The following is a 27,981-nucleotide window of genomic DNA, read 5'->3' on the forward strand; positions in this document are numbered from 1 at the left end:
ATTGTATTAAATGTTAGGATATTTGACCTTTTTTAAAAAGGTAAAAACGTATTCAGTTTTCAATCGAAAATTTGTTTTCTACTCGGATTTATTTTGACGTCGCTTCTGTACGTACTTCCTTCCCGCGGCAGAGAGACAGCGCGGGGAAATTTGACAAGTCACCGACTGTAGTCACTAAATAGCGTTCGTTTTTATTATCCTTAAAAACTTAAGAGGAACTTGTCTCTATTATTTAAAAGAGTCGACAGGGATTCGTCTATTTAGGTGGTACTTTACTGTTTATCTAACCTGCAGTCTGACCAAACATGAGGACTTTGGAAGAGGTGCTGGCGACTCTGCAGATCGCCAAGCTGAAAGAAGAAGATCTGCAGAAAACTATCCACTGTCTGTCTTTTGGGGACAACGTTTCATCTGCAGACTACTGCCTGATGGAGCTGGACGACACGCTGTGCAAACACATAGAAGCTGGTCAAAGGTCAGACATTTATTTATTTATTTATTTATTTAATGTGCATTAATGAATCTGTGATGCCTCCTCTGTGTATGTTGGGAGGAAACACAATAAGTGCCTGATCTATTTTATTATCTGACAGTTTTCACTATCGATTAAACTTTTAAGTGTAAGAAAAATTACGGAAAATGCCACATTGCTGATGATTATTAATCAAAAATCTCGTTGTATAAATATAAGTGTAAAAGCATCAATAGTCATCCCTACAGTATTGTCGCAATATCGATATCGAGGTATTTGGTCAAAATTATTGTGATATTTGATTTTGTCCATATCACCCTAAATGAATATTGATTATTCAATGACAAGACTTAATTGTCATCCACTCTGTTAATTGAAAATGCTGAGGGTGACAGATGATGCTCAGATGATCAGGATGGATATAAACATACAGACAATTATAACTAACAATGATTTTTTCCTCTTTCCCAGTCTGGTGATTCGAGGAGATAAGGATGAGCGTGCTGTGCTGTGTAGTGGTGACAAAACCTATGATCTAAAAATTGCCGACACATCCAACCTGCTGCTGTTTGTGCCAGGATGCAAAACACCTGACCAACTAACTAACAGCCAGGACAGCTCTCATGTGGTGCACAATCAGGTGTGGAAATCACACACATACACACACTGATGCTGTAATACACACACAAACATACACAGCTTATTGGTCACATAACACTGACACTACCATACTTGTGTTGTAGATTTGGGGATTTTGTAACAGCTACTGGGAACTGAGGAAACAGCGCCCCAAACTGAAGAAACTGAAGAAGCTTTTAATGGAGAATCCTTATGAAGGACCTGCTTTCGGAGGGCAGGAGGAGAACACAGACAACAGGGTAAAAGCATTTCTATAGTGAAGTTATTACTATTATATCTAGTGGGACTGTATAATTCCAGGTGTAAAGCAACAGTGATAACAGAGATTTAATAGTACTCAAGGTAGATGTCTGTCATGATGGATGCTATCCATCAGGCAGTACGGTAGCGGAAACTGTGGCAACACTTATTGTCTCCCGTCTATTCTGTGTTAGCAGCAGCTGCAGCTATTTCTTTTTTCTTTTTGAAATACTTAAGAATAACCCTGTTCAAAAGCTTAAATTTCAGCTGGTTTCAAGATAATTTTGCATGCTAAAAACATTTTATTATTGCAAATAAAATATATTCTGGTGAAATATCTGTGAAAGCACAAAATGACTGTGTGCATATTTGTTGCTAGTACACAATGCAGGATCTGTTGGAGAAGATCCAGGCCAGTGAAGAGGAGATAAGGACCCACTTAGAGACCATCCACGCCTGTCAGATAGATGGTAACCTGTGACATTAAAAAAATAATTTACATAATGTTGGTTTTACTGAAAAACAACAAAAAGTTACAAACTGATTGTTATTATGGTGCTCGGTACAGTACAGGACTTTTCAGTCTTTCCTCTTATTCTTCACAGTTCTTACTCATATAAATGACAATACAGAAAGTTACCAGATGCTTAGAGAGAGTGTGTTTTCTTTCCTCAAGGCTACTGGTGCGTGCTGGACTTTGACTACGAGATGAAGCTGCTCGGTCATGTGACTCAGCTGGTGGATTCTGAGTCGTGGGCTTTCAACAAGGTTCCTCTTCAAATCAGTCTGGAAGAGTTAGCCCCACTGGAGCCCAAGTAAGTTAACATCTGTGATCCTCATGCTCACTAGTAGAGATCTACAAAAGGAAGGGTGAAATATCAACAAGTTCATAAGAGGAAACAGATGCAGAGCTGGCTGCTCTGCCTTTTTAAAAAAAACAAAAAAACAATGTCTATATTCTCCAGAACAGTCAGGAAAGAAGGCGGTATGCTGAAGTTAAAAAACAGCAGAATAAATCTATTAGTCTTTTTAATGGATTTATTCATATTATCTGTCAGCCTACTGATTGTTTTTTAACAATGGAGTTTTTCTGACTTTGTTCTGGGGAATATAGACATATTAACATTTCTAACTAGAGTTGGTTTTCAGTTGCATTGAGACTAAATAAACAACTAATCTAATTATACTGACTGACTGAGTATCTATTTTAAGGCTGGATATGTATAATCTATAAGACTCTTAGTTTAGTCGGCCAACAAAATAGATTCTAATGTTATTTTAATAATATTATACTCTTTCTCATTCACAGAGAGATGATCGAGCACTGTTTAAACTGCTATGGCAACCGCTACACTGAAAATGGTAAAGAAAACGCTCTCTGAACAATTAACTGAGCTTAAATAACTACTGTACACTGTTGTTTACAATGTCCACCAACTTCTCTGTGTCCTCCACCATCCATACAGATGAAGTGTTTTATGCGCTGAATGAGGATAAAGTTTGTCGGGCCACGGCGTTACTGCTGCTACACAACGCTGTCAAGTTCAACCTGAGGGAGTTTCAGGAGGTCTGGCAGCAGAGCGTCCCAGACGGCATGAGCACACAGTTGGACCAACTCAAGGTTATCTATCTCTCTTATATACTGCATCCTGAGTAGGAAAGAGGTTTTAAATCATTTCTTTTCAGTATTATGCTCTTTTAACAAAGGGGTGACTCCCTGCAGCTGCTCATTGTTACTGACTTCTCTTGAGAAACTAAATCCAGTGCTGACGGTGTTGTAAAATCTTCCAGAGCGTCGCCCTCGTGGACCGCACCTCGCGTCCAGAGACCATCGGGCTGCTGCGGGTAGAAGATCTCCCAGAGGACACGTTGGAGCGTTTCAACCATCTCTTCACACTCAAAGAGAAATGGACAGAGGAGGACATCACGCCGTACATACAGTTGGTGTCATCCGTTTTGAGAATTAGCGTAGCTGAAAGCAAGAGCATAGTGACAAGTCAATGACCTGATTATTTATGTAAAATAAAAGTACATTCATTTGTCTCACTAACGTTGGTGCAGAGGTTTTTAACCTTATAGTTAATCTGATGTTATAGATAATCTGATGCATTATAATTTGTTTTCCAGGGACCTGTGTGGAGAAAAACAGACCACCGGAGCCCTCCTGACCAAACACGCTCGATCTTCAATGCAAAATGGCATCAAGGTCTTCAACTCCAGAAGGCCTGTCGCTACATGAACATAATGACTGTCCAGTATCATCTTTACATGTGGAAATTTATGTGTTTATGTGGATCCTCCGTGTAACTTTTGCACTTACCACAGTGTGCAAAATTATCACTCAGTTACATCAAACAGTTTGCCTTGGAAAACATTGCAAAGACATTAATCATTAAAACTTCTAGCTGTAACCTGACTACTTCAGTTTTTACTTTGTCTGTAAAAATGCTGCTTATTGGTAATAAAATAAGTTTTCATATAATTCTCACGTAGGTGGTTGTCTCACTTATTTTCCTTAATGAACCTGAGTTGGACAAATGAGCATCTTCTTTTCTTCTCCAACAGGAGTTTGTTTGAAAAGAGAAGTAAACACATGAACTTACCAGATGCTGCGCTGGAGACTGTCCACAAGGTGGTGGTCTATGCTGATAAATACCAGCTCCACACAGTGACTGGTATTGTACAGTATGTACTGGTTGGCACCCATCTGGCTTATTATGTGATGCATTTAAATGACAGACCAGTTTGAAAGCACAGTGAACAATAGAACATTCATTGATTCACACATATCAGTTAGTTTTCAGTTTTTATTTTCCTGCTTGATGTCCGCAGGTTGTTCTAAACCATCAGTTTTCTGCAGACTGGATTCCAGTCTCAGTCAGATATAGAGCTGAAATGATTAGTCAATTAATCGATGTTGCTTGAGCCATTCTTTAAATCAAAAGGAGCAAAATTTTATTTTCCATCTTATCAAATGTGAATATTTTCTTGTTTTCCTAGTCTTTTATGTTCGTAAACTTAATATACAGTATTTGGGTTTTGGACTGTTGGTAAAACAAAACACTTAAAGATGTAACTTTGGGCTCTGGGAATTTGTAATTTGCCAACATTCTGTAACAATTAATCAAGAATATTTGGTAGATTAATGGGTGTTGACAGTAATTGTTAGTTGCAGCCCTGGTCACATGTTTAAATTATTTAATTATAATAATTGAGGAGACTGAAATCAATCCAAGCAGATGATGTTATACAGAGTGAGATTATGAGAACAGAGGAGCAAAAAGCCTTTGGGGACATATTAATGCAGAAAATATGAGAAGTGATGAAAACAAGATGCAGAAGGTGACAAACCACAGGAGTCAGATTAAAATAGATAAATAATTAGAGGGAACCTGAACTAAATTAAATAGGAATTAAACATAATTTTCAAAAGTAATTTCAGTCCTGTCTGTCAGATAATGTCTGTAAATTCATGCATCATGTTTTTTTTGGTGGTCAGGTCAGCAGTCATGTGTGACTCAGTGTGTTAAACATCCACAGACTGTGTGTGTTTCTTCACTAACATAACATGTCTGTGTGTGAATCAGTGTTGCTGGCAGACGAGGAAGAGTTGACTAGCAGTTGACAGAAAGCCACACAAATATCTGTCTTAACACAAACACCTACACACTCACACACATCTGTGTTTCCAAAATAACATTATCAGCATTGGCTAGCTGACTAACCCTGACATCACCCCATGGGAGTGCTGACCTGTCTGTTGGGTGTGTTGCAACTGCTGCGATGCTCTACGTGGCGCCTGCAGTATGATGAATTCTCTTTAATTTTCCTCCCTTCCTCCGGATTATACTTCTTCCTTTTTTTACTCGCACGTCATGACTTCACTTCATTCTCCATTCCTCTTTCCTCTCGTCTTCCTTCTCCATTCTATTAAAAACATTTACTGTCTTAATGGTCATTTATCATCATCTTGACTTCCTCCATTAGTCATATAAGACGTGTATGATAAGTATTACTGCATAAGAGCAGAGCTTTATTGATGACATTACAAGACAAAATGTGCCGGGACTCAGTTAAACAGAATGCGGGCAGAAGTTATAATACAAATATCAACCAAAACAATCAAAAAGCAGGTAAATACAAACTTTTTAAGATGAGGTTCTTTTGGATAATACTGAAAAATGACAGAAACATGGGGGGAGTTATACAACTCCACACTTTTTCAACACAATTTATCATTCATTAGCTTATTGTTGTCACTTGTTTGAATTGTTTAACTAACAGCCAACATTAACGATACCTCTCTCTCTCTCTCTCTCTCTCCCACGGATGAATAATTGATGGTGAAACTGATTTTCCAGACTTTCTTATACTTTCTTTAATTTCTACACTTAAACAGACCTACAAATAACATTCCTATTGTCATCCTTTCTGCAGCACATGATATTAAGGCATTAAGACAAATACAATACCTGAGAAACCTCTCTATCTTATGTTCAGATCTCATTTTCTTGGTCTTTTTCCAGACAGTAAACCAGCATTTGAAAATCTTTGTTTTGCTTAAAAAAAAATGCAATGTCTCCCTCGTTCTCAGCATTAAATTATTATGTAAAATGATTTTTTTTAAAAAGATGATTAAATCATCTATTATGCTGCTTTTGGATTTTAATAAACCTTCACATGCCCTCTCTTTGGTCCTGACTGGAGCCCTGAACTACAACATCTGTTAGATCTTCATTTAAAACATGATTAATTCAATTGTAAAATGTGTTCATGTTATAATACAATACTTTATCCTCTCTCACTTCTTCTCTCAATTCTCTCATCGATTCTGGGTCAATTCACATTTAAATTGGAAAGAGATACTGAAATAAACATTTTAAACTCATTCCAATCTCAAGTATTTTTAAACAAGTTTGATTTGACAGTGTGTTTTGGAATTAACCAGTGCAACGGAGGGTCACAGTGATAATCCTCTCCTCCAGTCCACTGGAGGCTCAGCATCCCATGTGGTACCTGGCTACCTGGGCAGCATGTCCTGCAGGTCTGCCACGACGTAGGCAACCACAGCCCACAACGCCGAGCACAGGTCCATGTCTTGAGGGTCCTGAACGTCCATGGTGTCACCTTCACTGTGGTGGAACCAAAAATATCGACTGTCGGCCACATGTAGGCTAGCACCTGGATGAGAGACGGTGAGAAAGACAAACACACAAACTTTACATATTGAAGAGTCATTGTGATGGGCATTTTTCACAACTTCCTGACATTTTATAGACAAAACCATTAATCATTTAATTGGAAAAACAGCAACATCAGGCTTGTATTTATGTCACAGGAGTGTTAGTTAGTTAGAGTTAGTTTCTAAGCAAAATTTTACAGTTAATCTACTTTACTGGAAGTTCTTTGCCTTTTCTAGAGAAATTCAATTGTACATTGGATCTGGTGAGCTTAGCGAGAGTTTTTCCAATATAGCCCCCCCCACCCTTTTCTTCCTCTTTGGTTTCCTGCTCATGTGTGTGAAGGACAATGAAAATGTGGGAAAAGCTTGTAAGTAGATCTAGACTGTGAATTGCTTTGTCAAACTACTATTTCTATGTCATAATAACTGAACAAGATCTCACAAGAATCAAACAAAAAAATTTTTTGAAAAATTAAAAAATTGAAAGTGAATAAAAATAAATTGAATCTCAACAAATACCCCAAAGTTAGTAAGCTAAACTTACAACAACTAAAACAATTCAGAACTGAAACTGAAAAATTCAGAACTGAAACTGCAAGTGACCACAAAAGAGAAATCCTGATCAGTGAAAGAAAAGTGAGAATATTTCTAATCAAATGTAGCGCTCTTGAGTTTTGCTTTTGAGGTAATTTTCTGGGTTTCAGTTTATTTTTTATCCACTTTCACTTTATATGTTTTTTTGTTTGATTCTTGGGAGATTTTGTTCAATTATTTTAACACAAATTTAATCCCATATATAAACTGGTTTGCCAACCACCAACTATCTAAAGTAATCATGATGATGATGGCAGTTTTAACACCATTACTGCGGGGAGAAAAGTTAAAAATGTCATTCTGTGTACAGATTTGTGTTCTTCCTCTTGCAATAAACAGGATATAGTAAATTAAATAGTCCATTCAAAGGGGAACAAAAGAGGTGTACATCTCAATAAAGATATTACTTGTAAGTTGTCTTATAACCTCTTTTCGTAACACAACAATCCTAAATGACAGTAAGTCACATCTTAAATCTTTTGATTTTATAAGGGCAGCCTCTTGTGGGAGTGTGTGCATTTAGCTGCTGCACTTGTGTAAGTAGACATAAACAGATCACTTGCATATAGCCATTCAAAATTTTACTACAAGCCTTCAGTCTCAGTGAGAGACTGAAGGTCAACACTTTCATGATGTCCAGACAGCTTTTCTAGCCGACATGTCTTCTGCAAAATTTAAATGCAAAGTCCTTTGACAAACTTCCCTCCGATGCTACTACGAAATTGGAGTGGCTGAAATGGAGAGACGCACACTGAACAAACTGAAAGCCATGATGGACAATAGCAGACACCCTCTCCACAGTCTCCTGGAGCGACAGAGGAGTAGCTGCAGCAGTCAGCTCCTCTCATTGTGCTGCAGAACGGAGCAATTCAGGAGATCCTTCGTCCCCACAGCACTAAGACTGTTCAACTCCTCCTGAATTGACTGGATAGTTCTTTTGTTTTTATATTTTGACGAGCTCTTGACAATTTGAATTTCCCTTCAGGAATCAATAAAGTAATATCTATCTATCTATCTATCTATCTATCTATCTATCTATCTATCTATCTATCTATATTTGGAGAAAGCTCCTATCTCTATAGGAGCAGTGAGAATTTGAAGCCCCCACTGGACTGTGTAATCGACTTATTTTCAACCATCAAGCTCTACTTACTGTTGCTAATAACCTAGTATCCTAAAGCAAGTAATCCATTTGAATGAGTTAATTTATTTTTGTTACTAAATGATAGATATATTAATACTAAAGAGGGAAATCAGGAAGCTCAACGTTTGAAAAATGTATTTACTAGTGGGTTACGGTGTCTATAGGTGGCGGTAATGCGCCCTAACGCTGGTTACCACCTGTTATCAAACCAAAAGAAGAAGAAGGTGTTGAAGTTTGTTTTTAGCTTTGCTAACTATTCCTGTAAACTGTTCTAAAGTCAAATATGGGTCGCAAATGCGCCTATCCCGAGTGCAAAAGCACAGATGGACTGCACTCTCTGCCGTCCGACAGAGAGGTGGCTCACTGCTGGCTGCAGGCTTTGGGACGGGCTGACATACCCAGCGCCTCTGTTTACGTGTGCAATCTACACTTTACGCGAGAGTGCTTCTCCAACTATGGAGAGGTGGAAATGGGTTTCAAGAAGCAGCTTCTCCTAAAGCCTGATGCTGTCCCTACCCCTGCAAAAGTAGTGACGCCGGTGAGTAAAGCTTCCCACCCAGAAAATGTGAAATACTATTAAAAAAAAAAAAAACACAAGATGCAAACAGCAAAATTGTTGCTCAAGGAAAGATCGACTCCGACTGTGCGAGACCCATCTGTAAAACGGGAAACTTGTAACAAGTAGCTAAGTGTACTGTAACTATTTCCAAATATACAGATCTCAGTGGAGTAGCTGTGCCAGCTCAGATGTACACATCCTTCTTTCCCTACTTCTTGCCTCTTCCTCCTGCCTCCTCTTCCTGTAACAATATTGTGGCTATGGAGTGTTTGTCTCCACACGGACGTTTTAGAGTGAAACACTTGGGAAGAATAGCTGGCTGAAGTGTTCGTTATGCCATGCGTGTGAAGCTGTGATGGCTTTAGAGGGACTATATTATGAAAATCTCACCTTTTCAGTGCTTGTGCGTATATATTGGGGTCTCTGATGTGTCTACTAACGCACGAACTGTGGAATAAGACCACCCAGCCGGTTTGTTGTGAGCTGACTTGGTGTGAACTCGCGTGATTCAACAAGCCATTCAGATTTGATGCCCCCTCCTACGTCAATTGGAGCGTCATTTTAATGGTAACCTACCTGCATTTGTTATTTTCGAAGTGACCGGACTGTTAGCAAACACAGCATGTCTAAGCTAAGAGCTAAACACGCAAAATGCGCTGTTGTGGACTGTAAGGACCAGCACAAATCACTCCATCAGCCCCCAGCAGCAGAGGACAGAAGAGCTGAGTGGTTTGACTTTATTTTCAATGGTGATGTCCCGGCTAAAGTTAGCAAACACCTTTACGTTTGTGCTAACCACTTTGCATCAGACTGTTTTACCAACCTCGGTCCATATCGAGCAGGACTTGCTGCCAAACTTTTTTTAAAAGAGGGATCAACACCAACAGTCCGTGATCACACTACAAAAGAGGGAGATGTAAGTATTTAAAAAAGTGATTGTGTTGTGTGTTTCTTTTGCCGTTTAGCACTATCTAACGATTGTTAGGATGCAGTGGATGAGGATGCAGTCGCTGATTTGAGAGAAACTGAACGTTAAGGTTAATTTGAAGCCAACTAAATATCGACAGTAGGTTTGATGCCAGTTACAAAAGACAAACATATGCACCGCCGCACTTTTGGTTCTCACAATGCTTTCCAAATATATTTGGACTAATTTTACTATCTAAAATGATATTGTTACATTGCTGCTGTTTGTAAGTAAAGCCTGCCACAGCTGAAGCAACATTACCGTGCCATTACATTAACAGTAATGCCAGATCTCGAGAGAGAGAAACAAACAATTAGGTCTATGGAAACAAACCCAAAAGAAGCGACTTGCTACTGAAGTTTCAGATAGATTGTTGCGCTATCTGTAACATCATCCCCATAAATCTATTGAATCCAGACACTCAGAGGGAACACACAAAGAAAGTGCTGGTAACATACAACAAGCTGTAACAATAGTACTGTTGCGTGGTGCTTGTTTCCACACTGACTTTTTAGAGTGAGACACTTGGGAAGAGTAGCTGGCTAGAGTGTTCGTTATGCCATGTATGTGAGGCTGTGATGGATTTAATAAATAGTGTAAACAGCAGAAAATGCTTTAATCGTCTATTCTGGATAGTGTAGAGACAGGGCAGAATGAAACACTTCCCTTCAGCGTGTTACTGCCCTCCCCAGGACAAAAATATACACGTCATCATCTATTCCCATCTTCAGATACATTCCTGTTGACTGAGAGAAACCGAACAGCTTTTACTCGTTCCCCTTTAGTTGTCGTAAAGGAAAAATTAATCCCTCAAACTGACACTACGTTAAACGATGCTTCCCTGTGTATGTTGCTTTTCCTGAAGTTTAAAAGAACATGATGATCAGTCTCAGAGATACTGTATTCACAAAACTTGCATGTTTTCATTCATCCCTCAGTGCTCCAGCCTCAGTTCAAGCCACAGATTAGTATGGTGATATTCTGTTTTTTCCTTCTTATTGTTAACAAATCTGATGAAAAGCCAAAACCAATAATGAACTGATCCTCCTATTGTCATTCATCTGTGCGATAGAGCTCCATTATTGTTTAAAACACATCAGCTCCTTCATTACCATGAAAATGAGCACTGTAGCTTATTTTGAGTCAATCCCACATACACTTTCCTGCTGCTGTAAATACTCACTAGCACACCAAATGCCTGCCTAAAAATAATTCCCCACAGTTGCACAGTTTACCCCTGTTTGGGTACGTCTGTTAAAACCTACAGTGCCTGCCGCTTCCTCCACATCTTCAGTTGAAGCAACTAAATACAGACTGTCAGTTTGCTTTGACCTTTTCATTGGATTTGTTGACAACAAAAATAAAGAACATCGCAGTTACTACATAGTTATTTAAGAAAGCTTGGACACAACAGTAATGTCTCCCTCTCATCTCATTTTCCTACTTCTTTTGCCTTTTCCCTTTCAATACCCACTTTCAATTTAAGCAGTTGAATTACACTCTGCTAAAAAAATCCATTAACATCTATTGCTAATTTTTATGAAGTTGACTTCAAAGAACATCCACTTTACCCATTTCTTTCAACCCATAGCCTAAAATAAACCCTAGGAGAGTCTCACCTCACAGCCCAACCTCCCAACTCTTAACAAAACACTCAATGCGTGATGTAGAAGATTGTCAAGCTCTTCATGTTCCACTTATCAAAGCAGCAGCTCAGTCAGAACAAATAAGGAAATTGCCTGGTGAGTGTCCTCTATCCATCACAATGCTCACAGAATTACTAATAATGACACATGTAAGAAGAACCCTGTGTCTGCTGTGATGTTCCTCAACAACTGACTCATCCACACTGTCAGTCTACGACTCTTGAAATGAAGCACATCTGAAATGGTCTTCGATGATCAGCTGCCAGCTTCACTAGCGGTTCTTATGATCAAACAGACTTGACACAATTGACTTCAGGTGACAAATGAATGTTCGCTGTGCATATATACTGTGGTATTAACAGGTGTCACAATTTGAGGTTTGTTTTTGCTCAAAACAAAGCAACAGCAGCTTTGCAGTTTTTTGGCTCATGATTCATGATGGAAGCTTTAAGTGTCATTTTTCCCTGCATTTAGGGCAACAAAGGCAGCATTTGTCAAATCTTTCCTGCTGTGAGACACGTGGGCTCCCAGACTGACCCCCCAGAGAGAAAATCAGTCAGCACGCAGCTATCAATGAAAACTCTGCAGAATCACTTCCGAAGTACAGGTTTGTAGTCCCACACATCATCAAGTTATATATGAAAATCAGCTGTTTTTGCTTCCATTTTCTTAAATATTAAGTGTGCTCATGCATGTTGCTGTGAATCAGACACCACTGACAGGATGACTGATTTCTATGTGTGCATTGAAGCTACCCAGGTGAAAGCGCCAAGCAGAGACTGTGGTGTCTGCACCCTGACCTTCCCGTTGGACAGTCCGTTACTGTTCCTACAACCAACAATAGTAGAGAGACCATCCAAGAGAGCTCGACTCAGCATTAAAGATGAGGAGGAAAGCCCTGCAGAATGCAGTTTATCTGTGGTGGTTCAGGAACCAGAAGATACAACATGACCCTGCGGACCCTGTCACTGTCATGGGTTGTACTGTAACACTGTCACAGCAGCTGTATCTTTTTTTTTGTTGTTGTTGTTACCTTTTCGAAAACTTCTTTACTGAGAGAAGTTGGTGAATGGACCAATTAAGAATCCTAAAAAATAGGATTGTGGTGTAAAACAAGCGTCATGGAACGATGTTACCAGTCACAGTGCACCGAGGCACCAAATTGTTTACAGAGTGAAATGGGCTTATCGGTAACCTCTGTCTAACTGAACTATTGCTAAGTTTTAATGGTTTCCATTTACTCCCTCTGATACACATGGCAGTACACATGTTCTTAATATCCTTCAAAAACCAGAACCCAGAAAGTACTGCAAACGGTCTCTGTCTAGACAGCTACCCTCTAAAGTGTCCTTGAGCAAAGCACCAAACCCTCAGCTGCTCTTCTAAACTGTTCAATAACAGAAGACTGTCTGTGAACATCTTCAGGCAACTAAATAATCTGTTGGGTCATTGCTTTAGAAAGGGAATGTGCTTGTGGTCTGCCTGGCTGAAGGTTCAAATGTTGTTGTTTTTGTTCTCAGTTCCTCTTCTACAAGTTACACCACAATGTATTTCTGTGTATAATGTAATTTCACTTTTATCAACACAAGAGAGAGGAGGAGAAGATATTTGAAACACTATCAAAAATCCACAAAAATGTAACCAAACTATGTAGAGTTTTTTGTACAGTTTCTAGCCATTACTGCTAAACAAGCGTTGCTAATTTTACAATTAACCAGTGGAACAGGTGAAAACACCAGTGGATTGTTTTTGGCATCGAGCTAGTTTATATACAGTATTTCATGTCAAAAATGAAGAAATAATAACTAATAGTGAAACATTTCCACACAGATTTCTATGTGGCTTTTGTGTGAAGGTGTCAGATGTCAGATTGTTGACCGTAGAGAAGGCCTGAATGAAAACTGTAATTTCATAGTTGACTGTTAAAATGTCAGCAGCCTTTTTAAGACTGGATCCTGCTATGTGGGTTGTGTTATTCAACTAGCAATGTACAGAGGTGATTTTCTTCTTTTTTCTTTTTTTTTTTTTTTTAGGGAAAGTTTAAAAACACATATACAGATTCAGTAGATGTGTTGTAATAAAACACTTGTGTTTTTCTGCTTATGCCCATTTATTTGTATTTTATTCCTTATTTAGTCAGTTTTTAGTATAAAGTGTTATAGACCTACAGGCGGGTGACAAAATGAAGGAAAAAGCAACATAAAGTGTCTTAGTAAGGTGTTGGCCACCATTTGCCGCCAGAACAGCTTCAATATCCCTCAGCATTGAATCTACAAGTCTCTGAACTCTACTGGAGGGATGAACACCATTCTTCCAAAAGATATTCCCTCATTTGGTGTTTTAATGATGGTTGTGGAGAATGCTGTCTAACACATCAGTCCAAAATCTCCCACAGGTGTTCGATTGGGTTGAGATCTGGTGACTGTGAAGGCCATACTATATGATTCACATAATTTTCATACTCTTCAAACCATTCATTGACCCCTCGTGCCCTATGGATGGGGGGCATTGTCATACTGGAAGAGACCACTCCCATCAGGATAGAAATGTTTCATCAGAGGATAAAAGTGATCACTCAGAACAACTTTGTATTGATTTGCAGTGAGCCTTCCCTCTAAGGAGGCAAGTTGACCCAAACCATGTACCATACGATTTCGTCGCACTGTATTTGGGCAGTCAGCTTTCTCTGTGAAAGCCACGACTCAGTGGAATACCCTACCTGATGATATGAAGAACTGTAGTTCAATCCATACATTCAAGGCCAAATTAAAAAATCTACTTAAGACCAATCAACTGTGTGACCACTGAGTCTAAACTCCATCTATGGTCTTCTCATTAGCGCAGGTAGTCTTGCTTTTAATTTGACAAGTTTACATTATTTATTTCTAATTGACATTGTGGGTGTATGTGATGTGCTGTCGTGTGTAGCTTTGTATTTTGTATGGTGTGTTCTGTGTGTTGTTTTTTTTTTTTGCTTTGTACTGTTTGTTGTTGTGCTGTTGTATGTTTTGATTGTGGGGGACTACAGATGCAAATTAGCTTTGAGCTACCTCCGGTGCAGTGCATCTTTAATGTTTAAAACTGCACACTGTCTCAATCAATAAATCAAATCAAAATGCCCCCCACAGCATAACACTGGACTCCCTCATTGTAGAGATCAAGTATTCAGACCTGCACTGATTTTTTCCTTTAATTTGTTATTCACCAATGTGTATGCACGCGCTACACGGTGACGTAATGACCCTTCCACCCCAAGGAACCTGTTATTATTATATTTATAGGTTCCTTGTTCCACCCCCGGAAATAAACCCGGAAGCTAGAAACTTTTTTTGGTGTATGCCATGGATGGCGTATGCAGGCGAGCAATTTTTATTGGACCGAATAGGCGCCATTTTCGGTCCGTTCGGCAGCTCTTAGGAAGCCGTTCAGTATGACTCCCAGAAAGTGCTTTTTCGGCTGTGAAGGAGAGGAGAAGAAGTTAAACTTGTTTGCCTTCCCTAAAGACGAAAGCACCAGGCAAAAGTGGATACAATTTCTATTTTCGGGCAAAAAACAGCCATATGCATACGTGTTTGTGTGTTCACGCCACTTCACTGAGGACTGTTTCCTCAACAGAGCCCAGTATGAAGCAGGATTTTCTGCTAGGCTGGTGCTAAAAGACGGATCTGTTCCGTCTATAAAGGGCCGTGTCGAGGAGTCCGAAGCGCAAGCTGTAAGTAACATTATATCACTGAAATGTTAGTCTCGTATTGACAATCGGACCAAATGGCCTATGAATACAGTTTCAGTGCAGATAACAGGCCTATACAAGGTAGCTAAAGTTTTTTTTTAGGGAGCTAACGGTGATTTGCACATAACAATACCTGCACCAAGCAGTCAGATATATGCTCTTAGTTCATCCATATCCGCTGCAAATCGTGGCATATTTTCACAACAGCCGAGGATTAATATGAACACACCCCCCCGCCCAAGTAGAAGTAAACCAGGTAACTGCGTTAACTTGCTAACATGGAGCATTTGGGGAGGGTGAGGAAAGACAGCTAGAATAAAAGACTTTGTATATTTCATTGTCTGCACTGTTTTTCATTAAGGAATGACAGGATTTAAAATATTAGCCTGTTCTTTAGTTAACTATGCTGCAAAAATGCTCTGCAACTAATGATGCAGGGCAGTAACCTTCTTTGATCTATTAACACCGTTGTTTCCCGTGGACCAGCTAGTTGTTCATAGCAAACATCATTATTCCTGAAGACTATAGTTATTCTTTTCATTGTCTTTTTTCCCAATTAGAGTACGTCACAACAGACCTCTACAACCCACAGTACACCACAATACAGACACAAGGGATGCCAGACTGACCCTGAACCTACAGTCTCTGTTTCAACGCAGTTCTGCCCTCTGATGTTATCTGTTGGCACACAGATGTACTACTCTCCCTCCACAAAATCTGCTGCCACACAGCTGTCCTACGGCACACTGAAACAGCACGTGAGAAGCAAAGGTGTGTATGTAATAAAGACAAAACATGGGTGTTATTTACTGCTGGAGTTAGAAAAAAAGGTCATATTAGTTTATAAACTAGAAAAAAGATCATATTAGTTTATAAACTAGAAACATAAGGACATATTGGCGTGTATCATAGTATCATAAACTAAAAACTATATTTGTTTCTAATCAGATGCACAGGTTACAGTTTCCTGCAGGAGTGTTGGGTTACCCTTTGACTTTGTTATGATGTAAGAGCGGAAAATATCTATATATTTTTATCCTTTTAGTCACAGGTGCCCAGGCAACGGTGTCAGCACCGAAACTACTTCCAGCTCTGTTAATGTTGTGCATGTTCTGCAGGGTGTAGGGATTTAAACAGTTAAGCTCTAGGCCTGGATGGTGTACCACCCATGTAGGAGGGGCTGGAATCTGTTTCATTCATCTTACAACCTAATAAGGAAAATAACACTGATTTACAAGTAATACTGTTTTATACTGAAGCAAATAATAATTCAGGGCAACATCACTGCACAGGACAGATATTGATCCAGGAAGCAACACTGTTACTGTATACAACAAAGAAATCTGTCCTCTAATCTGCTGTACTCTCAGTAAAATAGCTATAGTCAGGAATCAAAACACATTTGATTTTTAACAGGGAACATGTGTTAGTAGCTAAATTTTAATCAGGATAATTTTGGCAGTATTTCCCAACACAAGCAACGTTAGTCTAATTCTTAGTTACTTAGATTTAAAAAAAAAAAAAAAAAAAAAAAAGACTCCGGCTTGAATACGTAGGGCTGAACCGACACCATTGTTACTGTAGCAACAGTAACAATGTTGCTACAACAATGTTTTTAGCATTTCAGGAAGCCTTAGGAGCTAAACTCCAGTAATATTTAGTAGTATAATTTTTATTTTTTTTTAAGTAGTAGAAGTAGTATTTTTTTATTCAGTCATCACAAACAATACAATAAGTATAAACAGTCTACACAGCATAGACAAAGTCAACAGTCTATGTATTACGTAATGACTGAAAAGGCGAAAGCAGAAGCACATTGCTTATATCCGCATATTCTACTTTCTTATCAATTTAAACTACCCTCCAATGGTAATGGTAAGGGGCTTGACATTTCCGAAATGCTCTAAGCAGCTGACCAGTCACAACAGAGTGGGTCTTTTGGAAGGCGAGCCAGGAGCCAAAAAAGCCCGTTTCAGGCTGAGTGAGACAGAGGGGCTGCATCCATGACTTGTAAAGTAACTAGGAACTTTTTGACCATAAAAACATGCAAACATTTGTAAATAGACCACAAAAATGAAAATATTAAACTGGGAAAGGGGCATAATATGAATGCTTTAAAAACAAGATGCAACTGGCATCTAAGCAGAGTGAAAGTGCTGATGTGCATGAGATAAATTACTATGAGCAGCTTACAAAATAAACAAGATGTACATTTGTGAAGTGACGCAGTATGTTATATATCAATTCATATTTAAATAAAGCTGTTATTATTGTTATTGTCATATTATTATTGTTGCTGCTCAGTTAACTTAATTGTGTACTCATTCATTTTGCTAAATCAGACACCAATGACATGATTACTGATTTCTGTGTATGTACATTGAAGCTACCCAGGTGAGAGAGCCCAGAATGAGAAACTGCGGTGTTGGGACCCTCACCTTCCCTTTGGACAGTCCGTTATTGTTCCTACAACCAACAATAGTGGACAGACCAGCCAAGAGAGCTCGACTCAGCCTGACAGACGAGGAAGAAGGACCCTCGGAGTGCAGCTTGTCTGTGTTGGTTCAGGAACCAAAGGACTCAACATGACCATGTGGACAGTGTTGTAATTCTTTTCTTTTTGGAAACTCCAGCATGGAGAAGAGTTAGCGAATGAAAGATTATTGAAAGGAACAATTCATGCTGGAAATGTGGATTATGGTGTTAAGTAGTGTCATGAAGTGATGTCAACCATTATCAAGTTGTGTAATGGGCTTAACAGTAGCCTCTGTTAAACTGAACTGGTGCTAGTTGCTACTAATTTGGGCTTATCACATTACACACATTACAGTGCAGATGTTCTTAATTTAATATACACACTAAAAGGCCTTGGAAGACAGAGAAGAAGGCTTTAAAAACATCCCTGAATACCAGCTGCAGATGCAAACAAAGGATGCTTTTAAGCAGGGATATTTCTGGTCAGCTGGCCTAGTTGTATTATTAAATGAAATGTTTAAAATATATGTTTTTGAGTCTTTTTTCAGTTCCTCTTCTAAAGGCTACCACAGTGTCTTTCTGTGTATGTTACAATTTCACTTCCACAGAAACTAGACAAAGGCAGACAGAAAATCCAGACCACTAAATCCCCTTGAAAGCCACAAAGATTGACACAGACTGTCATATGAATCTATTCAAAGCAGCACTGTTTAGGGTTTAATCTATTTTCATAATAAACAATTCAGAAAGATAAAAATTCTTGAAAATCAAACCAATTGGTATCATCCAGTTTCTTGATTACTGCTCAAATGGGGGATTTCATATCTCACTGGTTCAGTTTTGTGTGTTCCAATACAATACAATTTAATTCTATTGATTATATTCTGTTAAATCTTACATCATTCTTCATTCTGTAATTAGTTTTTGTGTTTATAGGCTTGTAGTGTATACTGACCATTCAAGGTGGAAAAAAATAGTCAGCAGTCTCATGGGAAGATGTCGTCTGGCTCAGAGGTTCTTCTTGAAAATTCTCTAACTTCCTACCCACACTTTAAATACCTTGCAGATTCAAGTGAAATTTTTCGGGAATCCAAGAATATATACCCCCTACTTCCCCATGGTGTACCATAGTTCATCAATGAGGATGTGATTCTGTGTGCACAGCATTTTCAGGAAAAGTTCAAACTGGTTCCACAGAAATTGGGATGAGTTACTTTCTATTTAGTTTTTTGCCCTATAGTGAAAGCTAGTTGCAGAAAGACAGATAGACATTTAAAAACTGACCTGGTACTCCTGCCTGCATCCAAGGTGAGATATCTGTCCCTTCTCCATGTATCTCCAGTTTGGTTGTATTAATGGGAGCCAACAGTTTGACCACTTCTTCCATCACCTGTTGATACAGACACACACTAGTAAACTGCTTCTCAGCTCATCACACAGTCTGTAATGCCCCAAGGGCTTTTCAAACATAGTTAAACATTATTTAAATTCAAAAATGCATTGTCAGATTTGTACATTAAACAACCATTGTAATTTAAAAGATAGACACCAGACAGAACAGCAAGATTGGAGTTTAAATTTTACCTTTAAATTCTTGGATACAAAGTAAAGAAAACAAATTCAGTTGTATGCAATTAATATTCGAAACTTGATATATAATTTCAAGTTGAGAAAAATGTCCACAGTAGACTTTCTGTGACTATATTGTGAGGGATTACAGTGTCACATTCACACAAAAGATGGTTCTCTGTTAAGCATGGGTTTGCTGCTCTGGTTCCTCCTGTGATTTTAATGCACACTCTACACTGAGGTTAAGTGGAAGAAGTTCAATGTCTGAAGGTGAGGTGTAACTGTGATAGAGTAAAACACACATTCAAAGGACTGGATACACATTCACACTAAAAAGCAGGGAAGTAAAATGTTCCCCACGTTGCAGAATCTATGCTCTGCAGAATCCAGTCTGTTTAACATGTATAAATCATAATGATTGTGTGACAGTGTCGTGTTTACAATCCTACCTTTCGTGCTGCATCACTGCCTGTAAACTGCAGAGCCATCGGGCTGAATGTCCCCAAATCAGACTCCATGACCAGGTCATAGTTGGACATGTTCACCTGAGTAGGAGAGGAAGTAGACACAGGAAAGAGGCAGAGCACATAGAAGAGGTGAAGAGAGAGTATGGATGTGATTAAACCCAAAAAGAGGTGACCCAAGCTTCAGTCAACAGAGCCACTCAGTCTTCATAAGAGGCCTCAGAAGGTGACATTAAGTGACATTAAGCACAGATACTTTCAAATTAAAACACACACTCAGGAAAATGAATGTTTGCCAACATATGCAAAGGCTCATGCTATTCCCTCATATACTTCCTCCTCTGCTCAGGTGCCTCAACCAACCACTAGGAGTTGCTAGTGCAGCTGCCTTAGCTGATTGAGGCAATTAACATTCTTACACAGATCTGGACAGCTTGCTGGGGTGTTACAGTACTTAGGTAAAAAATAGACCTTTTACCTTTGTTTTAAGAGTGTACATTACTATGGGTCAATTCCTGATAGGCAGCAAAGGCTCAAAATATGGAAACTCTATAAGACTGTAGATTATTGTTTTAGATCTTTTGCCCAGAGAAAAACCTGGTAGCTAGCCAAGGCCTGTCCAGCACAGTGAAAGTACATTTCTGCACTCCTACACGCTATACTTTGTTAAAAATGTTGGAAATCATAGCTGACTCTCTCTGCTCCTCACTAGCGGGCAACAATATTTGCTTTTTGTGTGTCTCCTATTTCATACTGCAGCAGTAACAGTAGTAGTACCTTGTGTAGATTATAGTACTGCTGTGCTCCAACTCCACCCTGCTCTTCAGCTGTCCACAGCACTGTACGCAGGGTTCTCCTTGGACGCAAACCTAAAAACACACAAAGACACAAATGAACACACACAGCAATACAGATGCAAATATGTACAGAAGGAGACAGATAACATCCCCAGTTACATGATGCAAATATATATGCCATGTATATTTCTTTAGAACTTATAATACACAGAAGATTACTGTATAACTGGCTAAAACTTTTCATCACTAGGCATTGTACTCTTGGTTGAATAAGCTTGTTTGATTATAGGCTTATTCAGTTCTTTTGTCCATAAAAAAACTGCACTGTATATCTGAGTCTGTTCCCTAATTATGCGTGCTCTTGTTCCTCTACAGACAAGTTGGGGGAAATGAAGGTTTACAGTCTGAGAGATTGTTTTGTCATTTTCACCAAAGTTTGGAACTGGTTAGATTGATCCCTCTATCACGGAGCTTTGCTATATTTTCATGGAGCTTTACCATATTTTACTTGTTGTACTTGTGAAGCCTAGTCTCTTGTTTAAAAAGAAAACTGTTGACTGTTCTGCTCAGTAGGGCAAGCTGATTACATATTAGTAAATCATTTACTCATCTTTGTTTACAAGCTTGTATAAGCTTATTGCAGTTTTATTTGCTTTTTTGCATTTTCACAGTATGTAAATATTTCTATGGAAGTTCCTCTGTGTGTCTCCATGTACAGTATGTGTGTGTTTCTATATGCTATATATCTGTAGAGGGTGTGTGTCTCTGGGTTACCTAGATCTTTGATGAGTGACAGGGCCTCCCAGGAAATCATGGCTCCACCCCCATCATCCATGGCACCCTGGCCCACATCCCAACTGTCCAAATGACCGCTCAGTAAGACGATCTATCAGATCGGACAGATATACAAGAGAGAGAGATACAATCATAGACAAGAGAGGCTGAAAGTATGGAGTGAAACAGTTTTTCTAGGTGTGTATTCATGGCAACTTTGAATCGGACAAATGTAAGAACAACAGAATAGATAGAACGTTATCGGACCCATATTCTTTCTACATTTTATTAAAACACACATAAACACATAACACACACACACACGATAGCCAGATATGCCTCATATTTGAGTCTTTTATAATAAAAATGCTTTTTATCAGCAAAGAGAGACAAACAGACTCATAAAAAAAGGAAAAGCAAAGACACAAGCACACAGTTCAGAGTGATATGTCCATTTCCAGGAATTTCAAGGGGTGGGATTCCCGTCATTGGGATGCTCCTGTGCTGACCTGATGTTCAAGGTTACAAAACATGCAAGCTCAGTCTGGACAATGACCCAGAGGCTACGCATTCCATTAAAATCAAACCCAGTGTTTCCTCCACTACATAACAGAAATACATAAAAGAAACCATTTAAAAATGCATTTCTTCCTGCTCAGAGCTGAATGTGCCACCAGTTTACTTAAAATTAGTTAAATACTGTTAAAGTAAGGTGTCCATATGAACATTGAAACAGGTTATGCAATTATTCTTCCTGTTCATACTGGCTATTAAAAATCCCTCCGTAATGCGTTTTCAATGTAAGTGATGTATTTAAAAAGTTTAAATATGTAGCCTACAGTTGAATGCTTTTAGTATTAGCTAAGAATACATCAGTAGGGAATATAAATCATACATACACATTAAGTACACACAGACTTGCTGCTGTGTGCAAGATTTGTGAATCACTGGAGTGGTTGTTGCCACACCAGAACCGTCCGTCTTCCTCTAAATCCACAACCTCGAACATGTACGTATTCCATGTAAGGCTTTATATCCAAGGTTGCAGCATGCATCAGGGATTTTACAATCCAGTTTCTGAGTTTGGAGTTTGCTCATAAACACACTGCACTTGTAATAATTCAGTCAACCACTATTGTTGAAAGGTCAGGACATTCATATCTAATTATTTAAGCCTAAAATGAAAGATTTTTCCATCGTATTGTGATTGCTAAGTTGGTTAAGATCCTTCTGTCCCTGTTGACTTTATAATGACACACTTTGTTCCTCTTACTATTGAGGGACACAGATAACTGACAGTTAGTCTACAGTATGGCTGCTTTGCTTTTTACAATGTGTTGACAGTGGAGACATCTAAATACTTTGTGCTTAACGTAGTTCAAATCACAAGAGACCAACAGTATAATAAGGATGTTTAGATGTGGTTTGGTGACATGTAGTTTAGATGGGAAACACAAACCTTTTTTTTTCAACAAATACAGACAAACAGTTATAATCAGCACTCATCGAAATCACAGTATGACAAAATCATTTATATTTTAGGCATGAGCATAAACAGAAAGCCTACACATCAGGACATTTTAGACTTTGCAAAGTTAACATTTTCATTTAGAGGATAGAAGATGTAAAAGTTGAGTAAGTGGAAAAAATCTTAGCAACTCATCCCACTGGTTCTCAAAGGCTTAACTGTGGAAATGACTCACTAAACCTCAAATGTACATCTTTCTATGAACGTGCACACACCCACACACACACACACTTTAACCACAATTGCTGCTACTGCCAGCCGGAGCACTAAGTCACAGAGCCAGAGATGATGTCAACCATGCCATGTGTTTAATTTCCTTTTTCTATAATGAGGGACTGAGAGTTGGTTCCCAGATAAGAATAGTAACAGCTTACATCAGCGATGTTCCTCTAATCCAAGTCTCCTGACAAATTCTTCAGTTAGCTCTACTTAAAAAATCACAAATTAAACCCGAGGGAGCGGCTTTTAAGAACAGAGTTGACTAGAATTACACGGATTGGAAAGACATAATGACATTATGACCTGTTTTATGTTCTTTGTTACCAATCAAAGTCAGGAATTTTTTGGCCATCTTGAACTGTGCTTCCCGGATGAGATATTTTGTGATTGTTGAATGAGCAGGCCTCACATTTGCAGGTTCAAGAGGCTGTCAGCGAGTAAAGGCTTACATATATGCAGGTCATAGCCACACTCTTGGGAAATTCCCAGTGCAAAAACCATCCGCCTTCTTCTGTCAACAAGAACTCTTGTGAGACACAATAGGGTCATAAGCTACCCCTGTTTCACATACAATGTACTTACTTCCTTAACAACAACAACAAAAACACCCATGCTCCAGGCAATCTCCACCAATATACATACCATGATCCACAGATCACACTGTGGAAAGTTCAAGTGTGATAAATAGAAATAGAAAATGTTGATTAAGTTAGGTCAAACTTAACAAGAAGCTTCCCCCCATTTACCTCCCGTGCTACAGCTCTGTTACCCCTCATCTATATGTCAGTGCAACACAACTAGGGCTATCCCTGTGAATGTTGATCCCACTCCTCATTCACTTTTATTCAGAAAGGCATGATAACAGTGCGTTGTTTTTCATCAGGGGAGCCATAGTACCTCCTTTGCACACAGGGTGACGCTGCGTTCATTCGGAGATTGGTGCAGCAGCACCTTATCCGTTAATCAGGTTTAACCTGCTAGACATGTCCTCCTTACCCTGATGTAAACTTACAGTTTACATCTCACTCTATACTTTAGGAGTCTGCTAGTCCTGTGACAGACTAATGACCCATCCAGGGCACACCCCACCTTTAGCCCAGTGTGTGCTGGAATCAGTTAATTTTATCCCAGTTGCAGGTCAGTGTCCTTGCTAAGCAACACTGTCTATCCCCTTTGACTCAGGTTTCCTATACAGTAGTTCATACACAGTAGTCTAGTTATTCTCAAAAAAGCAAACACTCAGAATAATTGCAGGTTGCAGTGCTGGAAAATCCGCCCAAAAGTGGACTTAAATTATCTTTCTGTTTGCTTATATTAGCATGTGTTCACAAATCACAACTCTATTAATGCCATAAAAGGACAGGATCATTTCAGCAGGCCTGAGTTGTTTAGACTAGTCAATAGAGAAAAAAATTTAGTGATCTGTGAAAAATGCAGTCAAGTTTGTAATTTATAAATAATAATTACCATAAATAATTCCATATGGTCAGAGTTTGGGAATAGTAAGTCAGTGCAAGGACAATGCTTGTTGAATTTCAAAAGAAGTTAAGAAGTGCTATTTCATGGAATGTAAAAAACTTTAAAATCATAATTTATAAACAGGTGAATGGTTTGTTTACACATTGCTGTGTTTCCAAAGAAACCTACTTTATACTGACAGACTAAAAGTGATATTTCTCAGTATTTCCAGCTGAGCTGAGCCTCCGTGCCTCTCTGGAAAGATTAGATCACACAGACAGGCAATATAAAGACAGACTAAACCTCTGTGGGAATATCTGCAGTCAGCAAAAAGGGGTTACAACATTCTTTCCTCATGCTACCAAACAGAGGAAAAGACAGGGAGAAAGACTAATTAAGGGAGAGACAAGAACAGTCATAATAATGCCTTTCTTCCAAAAATGAAATTCTAACAGAACGCCCACACAATCACATGGAGGGCCCACCCAAATAGGTTTGCCTCAACATAAAAAGACTGGAAACGAGAGACTGTAGCTTGATGAGAAACATAACAACAATTGAGGCAGACAAGTACCTGCTCAGGGTGCTGCCAGCCTCTTATCTCAGCCACTGTGTTGAAAGAGTCGGCAACCGGCAGAGTCTTGGCCGCCATTGTGAGTCTGACCACGATCTGCTGTCCCCTCTGCGCCATACGCCACATCAACTCAGCATCCTCCACAGTGATACAGGCTGTGGGGATGCGTTTCACTCCATCTTGGTAGTCCTGCCAACCAGTGTGGGGACTAGAGACAAAGAGAGACACACTTTTGTAAATTAAACCTTTACTTGACTAAGAAATTGGGGATCAAATGTCACTTTACCAGTGATATATTCTCTTCACAGACAGATAAACACCTGTTAATAGAGAAAGGAGTGATGGACCGAATGAGTGAGGCTACAGCTCCCACTTTAGCTGCCTCAGAGGCACCGAACGCACGGTAAGCTACCGTCTCCCCATAGCTGACAAACGGCTGGTTAAAGACCACAATCTTCCCTGCAGCCTCGCTGGCTCTGCGCTTCAGTTCCTCAAAAGACTGAACCACCAACACCTCTGACTCAATACCTAGACAGACAGAGGTGGAGAATGGAAAAACAAATTCATATGTATAAATAAATAAAATAAATACTCATTGTATTATTAAAGAATCTTCCAGTGTCTAGGTGCCTAAAGGTGACTAAAATGAGACATTCATAGGAATCAGAGGAAGTTGTAGGATTTTATTCAGTATGATCTTTACCTTCAGGTGGTGTCCCTACACTGCTGCCCAGTCCCAGTATAGCCAGACTTTTGGCTCTGGGCACAGTCATTTCTGCGCTTTCCTTCCCTCTCACCCAGTGAGGGATTTTGACTGGCTCTGGAGAAGAAACCGCAAGAGGAGATACAAAAAGAAAACTCACTGCTACATTCGATATATCAAAAAGAGATTCTTTGTCACATCCAGGTGAGTCCAATTTAAAAGGGCTTCCTCTCTCATACAACCCACAGTGTTGTTAAAGGCATACTCACCTAGATGTACATCCAAGCCATCCTGTATCATAGCATTGGACATGTATTTGATAGCCATTTCCAAGTTGAGCGAGCCACTGACACGGTTCCCTATGGTGTCGGTGAAGTCGGCTAGCCGTCTGTAAGAGCGGTGCTTGGCGGCTCCAAACACAGCCAGGTCAATGATCTGTTTAGCCACATCACCATAGCCTGCCACCTCTGCAGCCATGTCAGAGGCTCACAGAGAAACAAAAAAAGAAAACTCAGGTTTTATGTCCAAGTCCTCTTGAATATCATTTAAGTAAAGTAGTCACTTAAGTAGATAACTTAATACACCTTACGCAGCTGTCGTATAGGTACATGTAGGTATATACACTGACTGAGCACTTCATTAGGAACACCTGTGCAATCTATTGCAATCCAATACAACAACCCTGCCATAAATTATACTTTTACAAAGCTTATACATTTTTGGTTTTTGCTGACATTGTCAGAAAGGTGATAATTCTACTTTATGTTTATTACTGAGGTTGTAGTGGGTGGTGGTGGTGTACTGGAGTGCATTATATTGAGAAGTGTTCCTAATATTTTGCCCCCCTCATGTATGTTAATAGTATTGGCCAAAATATTGCTTGGTGAGTGCAGTCACTCCTACTATAACATATACAGTATAATTCTATTTGTACATAAGATATACAAGAAATGTGTAATGAAATAGTACCTAGCAACCTATGTAAGAAAGCGTGGAAGCCAAAAGTTTGTACACAGACCTGTCAAAAAAACCTATGCTTGATATGTCAGGGAAGCAATGTTAAAATGATGACTACCCTACACAGCATACATTAGTGGTAATCAGACTGTCCACACTGACTAAGTCTACATTCAGTATCATTTCATGATAAATGGCTGGAATGTGGATACAGTTCAGTATATCTCAAAACAAAGAAGCACAAATGTGTAACAGCTCAGAAAGAATCATTTTCAATTAAGATTTTTCACAACACGAATATAACGTTAATCTGTAAATGACAGAATAATAATTGATCGTTTTTAACAATTATATTTCTGTGACACTGTTTTTTTATACAATATTTACAGGAATTCAAAGACACTGGCATCCTCATCTAAATCTGTGGCAGTGAGAGGGTTTGAGGTACCTTTCCTTGTAGTATCATTGAATGCAGCCCTGGCCCAAGTAGAGTGAGGGTGACATCCACACGGAGATGATAACATGGAGAAAAACAAGAAGGAGAGGAGGATGGGCAGTCTGCCACCCTGAGCCATCTGCAGACAGACATATATCAGTGTGATAGTCTTGTGACTTCATCGCTGCTTGATTAACCTCTAACAGGATAAGTCCTACTAACTATACTAAGCTGTATATCACTGATCCAACACTGCTACAAATTAATACATGAGGGACAAATCACAACTGAATCACTTTTAATTGCAATCCGTCTTATTGAGCAGATTAAAAACTGTAAATCAATTTTATTCCTGTAGCACCACAAACTTAATCCTGTGTATTAGCTACAATTAGTTTTTTAAATAACATTTACGAGGACTTACTGACTAGGACACAAATTATAAGTGTGTCTAAGATTGGGCTACTATTCATACAAATACGCCGCCATTGAGATGAACGTATGTACAAAGACAAACTAACTGAGCTTTATCTTTAATTAAAAACCAAACATTACACTACAGTTAGACAAATTTTAATACAGACGAAGGATGGAGAGTTAACGTTACAGCAGTTTAACAAGTTCAGGGACCGACAATGTTCATAACATTTGACTTAAAAAGCTCCATAAAATAACACAAACCCTTCACGACAGGTTAGTAGCCTTGTTATCGTTGAAGTTACAGGTTTTAAACAGTTTGAAAGTATACAACAGTGAAGCAAGGAAATAAATATTGTTTCCGTCTGCGTCATTCAGCGCGTGCCTAACGACAGCAAGCTTCCGGTCTGAATGTTTTCACAATAAAAGCTGTAGCA

At 39.0% G+C, this 27,981-nt stretch overlaps 4 protein-coding genes across 8 annotated transcripts; 3 read left to right on the forward strand and 1 right to left on the reverse strand.

Moving 5' to 3' along the window:
- The first annotated feature begins 97 nt into the window (after positions 1 to 97).
- Positions 98 to 3,839, forward strand: dscc1 (DNA replication and sister chromatid cohesion 1). Its single transcript, XM_042424336.1, has 9 exons — positions 98 to 475; positions 944 to 1,112; positions 1,216 to 1,350; positions 1,731 to 1,821; positions 2,028 to 2,166; positions 2,661 to 2,713; positions 2,818 to 2,972; positions 3,143 to 3,291; positions 3,479 to 3,839. Exons 1-9 carry the CDS (start codon positions 306 to 308, stop codon positions 3,588 to 3,590), a joined length of 1,173 nt encoding a protein of 390 aa, XP_042280270.1. The 5' UTR covers positions 98 to 305; the 3' UTR covers positions 3,591 to 3,839.
- Positions 3,241 to 27,937, reverse strand: LOC121905809 (carboxypeptidase Q-like). 4 transcript variants are annotated; one of them, XR_006098476.1, is made up of 14 exons: positions 27,809 to 27,936; positions 27,140 to 27,266; positions 26,004 to 26,219; positions 25,735 to 25,851; positions 25,352 to 25,559; positions 25,032 to 25,239; positions 21,253 to 21,364; positions 20,459 to 20,550; positions 19,667 to 19,762; positions 18,933 to 19,038; positions 6,297 to 6,532; positions 5,105 to 5,278; positions 3,955 to 4,062; positions 3,261 to 3,323 (listed from the first exon to the last, which is right to left on the reverse strand). XR_006098476.1 is itself a non-coding variant. In XM_042424335.1 (11 exons), exons 2-11 carry the CDS (start codon positions 27,264 to 27,266, stop codon positions 6,372 to 6,374), a joined length of 1,443 nt encoding a protein of 480 aa, XP_042280269.1. In that variant the 5' UTR covers positions 27,809 to 27,936; the 3' UTR covers positions 5,358 to 6,371. The 4 variants fall into 4 exon arrangements, 1 of the variants encoding a protein (XP_042280269.1); XR_006098477.1 differs by having other exon boundaries at positions 3,241 to 3,323; positions 3,955 to 5,278; positions 6,368 to 6,532; positions 27,809 to 27,937; XR_006098475.1 differs by having other exon boundaries at positions 3,241 to 3,323; positions 3,955 to 5,278.
- On the forward strand, positions 8,371 to 13,513 carry LOC121905812. Of its 2 annotated transcripts, none has more exons than XM_042424339.1 (3): positions 8,371 to 8,809; positions 11,918 to 12,050; positions 12,195 to 13,513. In XM_042424339.1, exons 1-3 carry the CDS (start codon positions 8,555 to 8,557, stop codon positions 12,392 to 12,394), a joined length of 588 nt encoding a protein of 195 aa, XP_042280273.1. In that variant the 5' UTR covers positions 8,371 to 8,554; the 3' UTR covers positions 12,395 to 13,513. The 2 variants fall into 2 exon arrangements, with proteins under 2 accessions (XP_042280273.1, XP_042280272.1); XM_042424338.1 differs by lacking the exon at positions 8,371 to 8,809 and adding an exon at positions 9,068 to 9,746 and having other exon boundaries at positions 12,195 to 13,511.
- LOC121905811 lies at positions 14,744 to 18,175 on the forward strand. The gene is made up of 3 exons (XM_042424337.1): positions 14,744 to 15,155; positions 15,734 to 15,944; positions 17,560 to 18,175. The coding sequence occupies exons 1-3, from the start codon at positions 14,874 to 14,876 to the stop codon at positions 17,760 to 17,762; spliced, it is 696 nt and encodes a 231-aa protein (XP_042280271.1). The 5' UTR covers positions 14,744 to 14,873; the 3' UTR covers positions 17,763 to 18,175.
- Positions 27,938 to 27,981: the final 44 nt, after the last annotated feature.

The sequence above is a fragment of the Thunnus maccoyii genome, chromosome 10 (genome assembly GCF_910596095.1).
Source record: "Thunnus maccoyii chromosome 10, fThuMac1.1, whole genome shotgun sequence".
NCBI classification, from domain to species: Eukaryota; Metazoa; Chordata; class Actinopteri; order Scombriformes; family Scombridae; genus Thunnus; species Thunnus maccoyii.

Bases quoted from the DNA above. Each gene is read 5' to 3' on its own strand.
- LOC121905809 (XM_042424335.1), bottom strand. From the start codon at position 27,266: ATGGCTCAGGGTGGCAGACTGCCCATCCTCCTCTCCTTCTTGTTTTTC. The intron at 25,852-26,003 runs GTGAGTATGCCT...TTTCTTCTCCAG, and splicing joins TGGCTTGGATGTACATCTAG to AGCCAGTCAAAATCCCTCAC. The intron at 21,365-25,031 runs GTACTTGTCTGC...CCGATCTGATAG, and splicing joins GCTGGCAGCACCCTGAGCAG to ATCGTCTTACTGAGCGGTCA.
- LOC121905812 (XM_042424338.1), top strand. From the start codon at position 9,453: ATGTCTAAGCTAAGAGCTAAACACGCAAAATGCGCTGTTGTGGACTGT. The intron at 9,747-11,917 runs GTAAGTATTTAA...CCCTGCATTTAG, and splicing joins ACACTACAAAAGAGGGAGAT to GGCAACAAAGGCAGCATTTG. The intron at 12,051-12,194 runs GTTTGTAGTCCC...TGTGCATTGAAG, and splicing joins GAATCACTTCCGAAGTACAG to CTACCCAGGTGAAAGCGCCA.
- dscc1 (XM_042424336.1), top strand. From the start codon at position 306: ATGAGGACTTTGGAAGAGGTGCTGGCGACTCTGCAGATCGCCAAGCTG. The intron at 1,351-1,730 runs GTAAAAGCATTT...ATTTGTTGCTAG, and splicing joins AGGAGAACACAGACAACAGG to TACACAATGCAGGATCTGTT. The intron at 1,822-2,027 runs GTAACCTGTGAC...TCTTTCCTCAAG, and splicing joins CCACGCCTGTCAGATAGATG to GCTACTGGTGCGTGCTGGAC.
- LOC121905811 (XM_042424337.1), top strand. From the start codon at position 14,874: ATGACTCCCAGAAAGTGCTTTTTCGGCTGTGAAGGAGAGGAGAAGAAG. The intron at 15,156-15,733 runs GTAAGTAACATT...TTTCCCAATTAG, and splicing joins AGGAGTCCGAAGCGCAAGCT to AGTACGTCACAACAGACCTC. The intron at 15,945-17,559 runs GTGTGTATGTAA...TGTACATTGAAG, and splicing joins ACAGCACGTGAGAAGCAAAG to CTACCCAGGTGAGAGAGCCC.